Source organism: Dysidea avara, chromosome 1 (genome assembly GCF_963678975.1).
Source record: "Dysidea avara chromosome 1, odDysAvar1.4, whole genome shotgun sequence".
NCBI classification, from domain to species: Eukaryota; Metazoa; Porifera; class Demospongiae; order Dictyoceratida; family Dysideidae; genus Dysidea; species Dysidea avara.
Window position 1 is genome coordinate 29,649,398 of NC_089272.1, and position 11,335 is coordinate 29,660,732.

Genomic DNA, 11,335 nt, shown 5'->3' on the forward strand with positions numbered 1-11,335 from the left:
AGACTCTAAATCCCTGCTTGTCAAAATCCAAGTCACGGAAAAGATCGATATACTCTAATAGAACGAAGTGTATATTTAGCCGGTACCGGTTTGCAAACGCTAACGGTTATTGTGCCGGCACTAGTAGGTTGCCCCGAGCATTCAACTTTAGGGCACGCGTCTATAGTAGATTGCCCCGAGCATTCAACTTTAGGGGATGCGAAAAGTAGTTCCTTAGCGTTAGGGGTAGGCTAGGGTTCAGCTTTGGTTTCTTCTTCACTCTTGTTATATATAGAAGTCACTTCAGTCGGATGTTTATAACGTAGAAACTAAATAATATGACTAGCTGCAGCACCGGTGGTATAATCGTTACAAACATTGCTTATGGGTACGGATGCCCGGGTTCGAACCCTCGCTTAGACAACTTTTTTTTGCTTTCTTAGGTTTTTTGTACAAGTTTTTTTTAATGCACATAACATTCTAAGTATTATACCCTCCACTGCCGGCAAAATAGCCGGCAAAACAGTGTAACCGGTACCGGCTCTATATAACCTGCCCTAATAGAACAGTCAGCTGTCTATTATTTTCTGACTGTTCTATTAGAGTATAACGATCTTTGCTAGAACAGATCATTATAAATTTAGCTATTACCCCAAATCTATCCGCGATTGGAACAATTTACCACTGACTGACACAATAGAATCCCAATCTCTACAAGTATTTTTAGATAAATTATAACTGACTCTTATCTATGTGATTTGTAATGTTTTTCCTTACCTGAACATATCAGTTTGTAACTGTGTTTTCAGTAATCATAATCATAATCTTTTTCTGTGATATATATTTTGATAAGCAAGAATTTATGGTAATGCACAAGTGTTCTGCCTATTATGCTAGCATTATGCTCAATGCTTTCAGGCACCTATTATGCTCATTATTATGCCAGCATAATCGGCGGGTCCCTATATACTAAATACTTGGTAACTTAGCTACTGACTTGACCTTGACTCTGTCACGGACTACAGTCAGTGCTGTAGCTAGCAGTATAGCTACCGTAAACCTAGATGGATTGGTCGCCAAGTAATGCCACAGAACCCCAGTTACTGCATTTTTCTAATTCGTATTTTCTTTATCTAGGTAGTTAAAGGAATGGTCAACCGAAGTTTCAACTCTAGAAGCCAAGAAATTTCGAAGTTACATGCAACGCTACGAAGGGCCTACTAATTGCTAACAGCAAAAAATCGATCTATTTATTTATTTGTAATGTACAGGACTCAGAATTGAGTATATGGTACATGTAAACATGCAAGTGATTAGTTAAATAAGTAATTTTATAAAAGTGCTTTGAATTTGTCCAAGTCTGGTGATGTAACAATATGTTCTCGGAGGGTGTTCCAAAGTCAGATGCTGGAGGGAAAGGAGTGTAGGTACGTGTTAGGTCTGGCTGCCAGGTGTATGAATCTCACACTGTGACCGCGGGTGGTTGTAGTAGATGATTGAATAAGATGGTCATGTGGTACTGATATAAGATTATTGATAATTTTATAAAACATATGTAACTTGGCTTGATTTCTTCTGAGCTCTAAAGTTGGCCAGTTAAGATAGTTTAGCATTAATGTTACACTAGCTGTTCGGTTGAAGTTGTTATGCACAAACCTCGCTGAGCGATGTTGGACCATTTCAATTCTATTTGTATCTCCAACTAGATGTGGAGACCAGACAGTTGAAGCATACTCAAGTGTAGGGCGGATGTAAGTAGTGTAGCAAGCTGACTTGACAGAAGGTTGGCACTGATTTAAGTTTCTTTGCAAGAAGGCTCTAGTTGAATTGGCTTTGTTGGTTATCTTGTTAATGTGTTCAGACCATGAGAGATTGTTCGTAATAGTAACACTGAGGTATTTTGTACTGTTGTCAATAACTGAGTCACAGATTGAATATCTTGATGGTAGCAGATGTGTCTTACGGGTGGTAGTTAAATGTATACATTTGGAAGGATTAAAACTCATTAGCCATTTCTTTGCCCATTCAGATAAGATGTACAAGTCTCTTTGTAACATTGCTATGTCTTCAGGTGTGTGAATAATTCTATATACTAAAGTGTCATCTGCATACAGCTTAACATTGGATGAAACAGAGGAAGGGAGATCATTAAGAACAAGAGAGACCCCAGGACAGAGCCCTGGGGAACACCTGACAGTACATCAACTGAGCTACTAGTAACATTATTCAGTACAACCTTTTGTGTTCTATTTGTGAGAAAGTCTTTGATCCATTCAAGTACCTAGTCTCGAATTCCATAATGTGCAAGTTTACAAACAGGTGCTGATGTGGTACTTTGTCGAAGGCTTTGGAGAAGTCTAGTAATATGACATTGATTTGTTCTCCGGAGTCAATATGATGTGAAAAATCTTCAATAGTGGTGAGTAGTTGGCTTTCACATGAGTGGTGTTTTCTAAATCCATGCTGGTAACTAGAGAGTATGTTGTGAGTAGAGAGAAGCTTAAATATGTGACTGTAAATGACGTGTTCGAAAATCTTACAAGGGACACATGTCAGTGAGATCGGGCGGTAGTTAGATGGATTTGTGCGGTCCCCTTTCTTGAAGACAGGAGCAACCAGTACCTTTTTCCATTCTGAGGGAACTTTATGCTGTTTCAGAGAAGCTTGGTACAATAGTGTAAGCATGGGAGCAACACTATGAGCGGTTTCTTTTATCAGTCTGGGATAGATTCCATCTGGGCCACAGGCCTTATGCACATCTAGACCACATAGTAAGGAGGCAATTCCATTTACTGTAACATTGAGAGGATCTATGGAGGGATATGGAGAGCTATCTAAGTTTGGTCAATTGACAACATTTTCCTTAGTAAACACAGTTGAAAAGTAATTATTTAAAATATTTGCCCTAGATTCATATGAAGTATATGTTCTGTTGCTGTCCTTCAGAGTTGGTATACCAAAATTCTCTTGTCTTTTACTTTTAATGTAAGACCATAGTCTCTTGTGATTGGTATCATAGTCAGGGTTGGTGAGTTGCTGGAGAAAACAATTGTGTGCCTTGTGGCATTCTTTCTTAGATGGTGTTTTAAGGGAATGATAGGCTGACCAGTCCGATGCTAGACCAGTGGTACATGCTTTGTTGTATGCTCGCTTCTTTCGATTAGAAAGGTGTTTAATATAAGCAGTGATCCAGGGGGCTTTAAAGTGGTTCTTGGAGGAGTTTGTGCTAGGAATAAGACTGAGACATTCAGAGCATATAGACTTGAAGGTTTCCCATATCACTTCAACTGGAGTGTCCGATGAATAGTTAGACAAAAATTCGGAACAATGTTGCATCATGATGTGATTGACTTGGTAAAAGTCAGCCTTATTCCATAAAAATATATGTCTAGATATTTCAGGAGTTGTCATTACATTAAGTTGGGTTTGTACAGTGACAATAAACTACAGGCGTTTAATAAAACGATCATAACATACGGATGCAGTCTTCTACCAAGTTGCACCATCGAATTCTCCATGAACAAGCAAATCCATTGCTGGGTAAGTTTTGTCTTCCAGGTCTTTCCTACGTCCACGGGGGACCGGCGAAGGCAAACGAACGTGAGAAAAAGCAATAGTGAACCGCTCGTCTAACGCAAGGCAGACTAACGCTGATATCGTCTGTCTCCTTGAGAGTACTGACACGAAACAAAGATTTTGGAACTCCTCTTACTTTTGGGATCACGATGCTGCCAAGGTTTTTGGTGTTATCACTTTCTTTCATTGTGAAACAAGCACTTTAGAATTTACGGATTTTTTTCTTTTTCGTAAATATTCCACCCATTGCATTCTGCGGGCCCAGGCGTGCGTTTATTACATTCTACTGTATAATTAGCTAGCTAGGCTTGCACGAAAATAATTATGGGACCGATCACAAATGTTTATGTGATTTAAGTGTTGCATGAAGTTATTAAACTCAGTAGCGAGTGTTCTCATGTGTGGCGAGTTTCTCGCGCGGCTAGTGCATATCCACGCGATATTCCACAGGTATTGTACAGTACACTGCAAAAGAAAGATCCCGCGAGAAGATTCGAGCATTACTCGCATTTGTATACTCGCGACGTTACCTTTGAGCTGTACTGTACAAAGAAACCTCCATGTAGAGAGTTCAGATGCAAACAAATCACCCTGTAGAAAGTTCAACTAGAAACAAACCATCCTGTAGAAAGTTAAGCTAGAAATAAATTACCCTGAAAAGATTTCAGCTACAAACAATGAGAGTTTCAGCTACAATTCAATTATGTAAGAAGTCACCTTATTGACTACAGTATGTGATAATCATTCAGCGTTAAATATACAAAGTTAATATTTAATCAGACAAAAGCTATACACACAATTTCTTTCGTTGTTCCACAATTCCTGCAGTCAAGAAAAGAAAACAAATTAATCAATGCCAGTTTATGGCAAGCTTGTGGCTTGCAATACAAAAAGAAGTGATATCTAAACCAAAACAGCCAAGCTGTAAAAAATGAGTGTGGCCCCAAAATGGCCAAGGTGAAAAAGATGTGAAATCCAAGGTGGCGGCCAAGAAATGGCTGTGATGGTAGGTTAATGGCAAAAAATTTAATTATGACAATTCAAGTGAATTTGGTGCCGAATCCTAGTGGAGGAGGCAACACAAATTCACCTGAATTGTCGTAATTAAATTTTTAGCCATTAACCTACCATCACAGCCATTTCTTGGCTGCCACGTTGGATTTCACATCTTTTTTAACCTTGGCCTTTATGGGGGTGCACTCATTTTTTACAGCTTGGCTGTTTTGGTTTAGATTAAACTACTCTAATAGAGCAGTCATTCACATAAATCATATAAAAATATTTGTAAACAAAAAAAAAATTTATTATGAAAATTTTTTGCATGAAAATAAAGCAAATTTTGGAGGCACAGTTTTTGTGCTTTGGGTATCAGAAAAGCTGAAATTGTGCATATTTTGCATGATGTAGATTAGAATAGTGTAATAAAACAGATAAACAGAGCAGATTTACAGCTACTTGTGAAGGGAACAGTGGCTAAATAGTGAAATACTCTAATAGAACATTCATTGCATGCTGAAATACTAGTTTACAGATATATCAGATACTTTAATAGAGCAGTCAAGATACAAGATAAATTTCCTATGACTGTATTTAAATGGGGCACAACTGAGCATAATTATCACTTAATATAAAGCCTTTGATGGTGAGAAGTCAGTGTTTAAGTAGTGGTTGAATGCAGAGAATATCTCAGATCCCAGCTGTCGTGGCTCCCTTGGTGCGTGCTTAGGTTGCATGTAGTGGGGGATCAAGTCACCACTGGGTCTGGGATTTTTTTTCTGCATTTTTCACAGTTACTAATCAGATACACGTTTCTGTATTTACAGTCCTAGCCTTCTCACAGGTCCCTAGTGGGATAGTACTTATAATAGGGAAATTTTGGAGTATGCTCAAAAGCATAATAGGCCCAGGCCTAATAAATATCTTATGCCTATGCACATAACATGCAGCAATTTATATAACAGACAGTTGCCATTGGCATACTTTCCATGGTGCTGAACATAGTTAATGGAGTGGTGAGCACTGATAATGATGTAGACACAGATGAAGGAAGCAAAAGGTATTCAGACATTTTAGTTGTAACATTTTTAATGCTACTATTTTTCTCTGATCCACAAGCATTGATAACACCCACATACACTACATAAGTTGTGTTAGGAGTTAATCCTGTTATAGTATGTGGTGTCAGTGATGGTGTAGATTCTCTGACACTACCACCATAATCCCTCCAGTTTACAATATACTGATCAGCATCATCCACCTCATCCCACTGTACAATAAAGGATGTGTTAGTGATGTCACTAAATCTGATGTTCATTGGCATACCAGGTGGACCTGTAAAGATACAGCACTATTACTATGATACACAAGCATACTCATTGACTTATTAAAGACATCTACATACAAATACAGTACATACAATATGATATGTATACAGGCATGTGCATGCATACATAATTTATTATTATTTTATTTATTTATTGATTAGCAAAACCCTTAGGGGTAACACGCTAATGTACAATTACATTATTAAGTAAATAAGTATGACCTAAATGTGCCTGTGTCAATCTCATGAAGATCAGGATAGGGTAAGGAATATAAAGAACTTTGTGTTGGAGGATCAAAGCAAAAAAGTGTTCTATATTAGCCATACAAGTGCAAGTGTTCTATATTGGGTACATAGGACACTTTATAGACCCATGCACAGTTCTATATCAGGTAGTTATAGGACAGGCAGGCCTATTTGCAAACTAATAGCCTGCTTTGAGTGAGTAATCATTCACTGTGGCCAGCACAACTAATCAACCAAGCCAAATTTCCTATGCTACACTAGCTGACCAGTCAGCCCAACCAGTAAGAAAACTACTAGATTTAATTTCTAGACACACTTTAAGATGGTTGCTTGTGGTCAGTAGCAGTGAATGTTCTTACTATATTTGTTCAGATAAATGGAGGCACATCACAGAAACATGAATATTAAATAAAAAACTTTCAGATGTTAAGAAGACAGACTAGACTCACAAAACTATTAAATAGGCATGCGTACATTATGCTGGAATAATTTTTGGAATAATTGGTAGTAAAAAGAATTAGGAATAATTCCAGAATAATAGGATGATCTTCCAGAATAATTAATTAGAATTCACATATTTTTCATGTAGTATTGCAGAAAACTTCATAAAGGAACATCTACAATCATTGCTAGCACAAAATCCGGCAAACGATCAAGATACTCTAATAGAGCAGTCACCTACCCTAATAAAACAGTCAGACAAGCTAGTTGTGACTGCTCTATTAGACTATCTTGATCTTTGGGTATAGATTTTATGCTTGCAGGTGGTTCTATTTTCAGCAGCAGAAGAAAATTCATTAGACTTTTACAATTCCAGGAAATGTTTGGAAATAATAGGTGAATAAAAAGAGAATTGCCAGAAAGAATAATAGGTAATTTAAAAAGCATAATGTACTCAAGCCTACTATTAATGCAGGCACAGATGCCTACTCTACAGATGATAAGACTACTCCATGAGTTTCTAATTGTTTCATGTGTCTTGTGTGTACCTCAAGTTGGCAGTTCTCTATACCAAATAAAGCACTGCCTTGTTACAGGAAATACAGCATTCAAAGAATGATCTCGAGACAAAATATAGCACTCAACTCACTCTGGTATAGAGAACTGTCAACTTGAGGTACACACAAGCCACATGAAACAATTAGAAACCCATGGAGTAGTCATCATCAGTAGAATAGGCATCTGTGCCTACATTAATCATTTTTTGAGTCTAGTCTGTCTTCTCAACGATTAAAGTTTTGATTGTGGTACTTTAATACGCATATTTCTGTGATATCCCTAGGACTTGTCCGTTTCTGTTTATAAGAATGTTCACTGCTGCTGATCACAGCAACCATCATCAAAATCTTAAAGTGTGTCTAGAAATTAAATCCAGTAATTCTCCTCTTACTGGTTGGGCTGACAGGTCAGCCAGCACAGCACATGCTATTACCTTGAACTGGCCATGGCTTGGTTGATTAGTTGTGCTGGCCTCAGTGAGTGATTACTTACTCAAAGTAGGCTATTAGTTTGCAAATAGGTCTGGAAGTTCTATAACTACCTGATATAGAACTGTGGGTCTATGTAGTGTTCTATAAATGCCAAATATAGAACACTTTTATTTTGATCTTCCAACACTGTGTACTGTATTTATGCTTTGCTATTTTCTTGTTGTGTATTGCACATTTTATAATTAAAAGTCTTGAGGATTCCCTTATTAGGCTGGTATAATCTTTGCTAGGTTACTATATATTCAATATTGTGCTGGCATATCAATGGCACAAGCCTATGTATAAATAGTTATGATAGTTTTGTAAGAAATTCCACTTCAAGTATAAATTGGAAGTAATAAAATTTCTATACACTTTATTGCCTCAGTGTATTCAGCTCAATGAGTAACTACAGTAGCTATAATAACAAGTCACACAGTATAGCAGATAAATTTTGAAAACTGTATTTCCAAATATTATGAAGAGGCCCTCATCTTCAAGAAATACATGCTGTTTCTTAATGATGTTAAGATGACTTGTTTATCCAGATTTACTTTAAATATCATCTCTCCTTTATATTAATATATTATGTAGTGTACCTATAAATTGTACAATATACAGACACTACCTGTTAAAACATTGAAGGAAACATTCCTACTCAACATAGTTTGTATTACAGTAAATGGGTATCCCCGGCCCTATGTACTGTATGGCTGGCTGTACATACAAATAACCTATGTATGTATACATACACATGTACCTGATGAAACATGGAGAGAAGCATTCCTACTCATGATATCATTTACTACACAACGATATGAACTAGTTCCAAGTGGATTACTATCTGTCGCACCAGTGATTGTGAGTGTACTGGTCAGTATATCTCCACTAATAGTTGTAGTGATATTGAAAGGAACTCCTCCTGTTACAGAAGTAGATAGTTTTTTTGGCATACCACCTGGCACTCTTATCTGCTGCCACATCATATCATCACTAGTAATGTTAGTTCCATTCCTATCCACCACACAAGTGAACACTGCAACTCTTCCAGTACACACTATGACATCACTTGGTTGCGTAGTTATGTTAGCTATGTTATAAAAATTGATGAAAGAAAACATAATAGATATTTTGTGCCATCTGTATACATTTTAATTTTAGTTTGCAAATCATTCTAGCAGTGATTTTTATACAGTGTATATAGCACCATAAAGATAATTGCCAACTTATAGACATGTTGCGATCTAGGATGTGGCACTCTATAAAATTACATGCTCACAATAAGACACCATTTTTGAGGGCAAAAAATGTATGCACTCTCTGCTAAGAAAATTTTAAAATGTTATTGCGAAGATTATTGGTACTACAAAATGAGTTTGCAGGTAAAGTACATCAAACGGTACAGTCGTACTGTTTAAGTAGGAATCCAGGTGAAATTTTTGCACGCTGCCAAATTTTCTGCCTTTAAAAATCATCCTAGAGATATCTTACGAGACGAAAATCACCTTTACGGAATAGTACTAGTCTATATAGTACATAAAACAGCATTAAATACAACAAAACGCTTACAGGTGGCTGGGTATAATTTTTTTTTAAATCGCCAAAACTCGAATTTTAGACTCACCGCCTCATTGCCTCACTCACTGACCACAGTCGCAAGCCTAGAGCCCAAATGAAGCAGCGCACGGCCACCATTTGTGACTGGATTTTGGAAAAACGATCCAAATCGCACATTGGAAGTTCCGAGATAAACGGTTTTAAAGAATTGAAGCCAGCATAACTCTCCAAGGATAGCAAGCACGCGTATGAAATTTACACAAAAGATGCATCAATCTGTTACCTTTCAAGCCACTTCCAGTACTTGTAGCTGCTTGTACAGTTTCCCGCCAAATAAGATAGAAAATCTGAGCAGTTGGACGAGCGAAGTAGTATCACGAGTGCTCACAAAGGGGTGGAGGCTGGGGGGTGGTGGGGAGGGCAAACGTTAGACCTCAAAATGGAGGCAGACCACGATTGGAGTCCAGACACGAGATTACAGGGCTGTGCTGGCTCCTTAGTGGCTGATATGTAGCAAAATCAACAGAGAACACGTCTGGCCAACATTATAAGGCTGTCCACCAGTAAACCACTGACTCTTGCCAAGCCAGGTCCTTCACAAGGCCTGAAACCGCCATTTGAGCACTCCACACCACCCAGAAAAGACGTGTGTAAAAACCAGCCTCGTGTAGTTTGAGTAGTGCTGAGGGTCAAAACTTGTAGTACGATGGTGTAGCTATCCACTGGTGGTGTTAGTTTGATTTTGCCTGATGTGCGATTTGGATCGGTTCTGTAAAATCTGGTCACATTTTACGCCACAATAACAAACTCACTAGTGGGATGTGCCTTTTGGGGTTCTGAGGAGTGCATGCCCTCTACACCTTGTCTTTTCTTTTATCTTCAATCAGGCTGCTTGTCTTCTTCATCCAACGAAACCATATAGGCATTAATTTTCTGTATCAACACTTTCTTTAAACAGCATAATACACGCCACAAGATTATTTAAGATGCTTAGACTACGCTACTGTACGGAAGAATAGATTATATTCCTTACTGATATAATCTATGATGGAGGGTACTGTACGGAGGTACTGGTATTAGATAGCTTCACGATAGGTCACAAGATCACACCCATTCTTCATTCTACGCATTATCGATCTATCGATTGAAACCATGATGACACACCCCTTTCACTAGCTGTATTTCAGTGACCACACACCTTTAATTTGGAAGGCTGACTCGACATACTCTATAACTGATCAAAACCACACCCCTTTTTGGCAAGCGCACATCTTGCAGGCTGCCTCGAGATACTCTAACACAGCAGTCACCCTAATAGAACAGTCACATGTTTGTAGCTAGCTGTATGATTTAACAAACAACTAAACAAACTAGTATATTAAAAATTATAAATTTAAAAATAAAGTAGGAATCCAAACGATAAAAAGTAGTGAAACAAGAGAAGAACAATGGTAGCTATTACAGCATAGCTCGGTGGGAAATTCCTACTTTGGCATTGAACACAAAATAATAGCTATATCATGCCAAAGTAGGGATTTCCCACCAAGCTATGCTGTAATAGCTACCATTGTTCTTCTCTTGTTTCACTACTTTTTATCGTTTGGATTCCTACTTTATGTTTAAATTTATAATTTTTAATATACTAGTAACATACTTGTGCCGTGGCAACTAATTCAGCTGAGGGAAGGCTTTCACTTGATACATTTACCATCACTTTTTCCCAGAGATCCAAAGCCATAACAACTTTTTACCGGATCACGCCTTTGGTCACAAAACATCTATAATAGGTAAAAACACAACCAAAGAGGTGGCATTTATTAACAATGAGAATAATATTTTCATTTTGTCTCCCAAATTGGCTTTGTTCCATCCTTTGAACATAGGAAATACTGAGGTTCATATGGACTGAAACCGACAATTATAATAAATTTACTTTTATATGAAATGATAGTATGGATTAAATTTTTGAAAAATTGCTGATCTTTGTACATGCCACTGAAGATGACTTTTCACCATTACAGGATAGCCACACCATATCACTACTGCAATTTAAACCACAGACTTGCTGCTGATTTGTTCACGTTGCAGGGTTTCCAGAGATGTGTGTCTGCCAGTAGGATGCTTTGGCTCCATGGAATGCTACTGGCCAGCTAGAATATATCTAATCAAAAACAGCCAAGCTGTA

The 11,335-nt window shown here is 37.7% G+C and overlaps 1 protein-coding gene across 3 annotated transcripts in view; it reads right to left on the reverse strand.

The window, feature by feature from the left end:
- LOC136261105 (receptor-type tyrosine-protein phosphatase S-like) overlaps positions 1 to 8,745 on the reverse strand; it is a 28,187-nt gene extending 19,442 nt beyond the window's left edge. For all 3 annotated transcript variants that reach the window (XM_066055090.1, XM_066055082.1, XM_066055077.1), the window contains exons 1-2: positions 8,354 to 8,745; positions 5,536 to 5,886 (exon numbers count right to left, since the gene is read on the reverse strand). In XM_066055090.1, the coding sequence (XP_065911162.1) occupies positions 5,536 to 5,886; positions 8,354 to 8,714 (712 nt within the window). In that variant the 5' untranslated portion in view covers positions 8,715 to 8,745. The remainder of the gene's footprint in view (positions 1 to 5,535; positions 5,887 to 8,353) is intronic.
- Between the last annotated feature and the right edge of the window lie 2,590 nt (positions 8,746 to 11,335).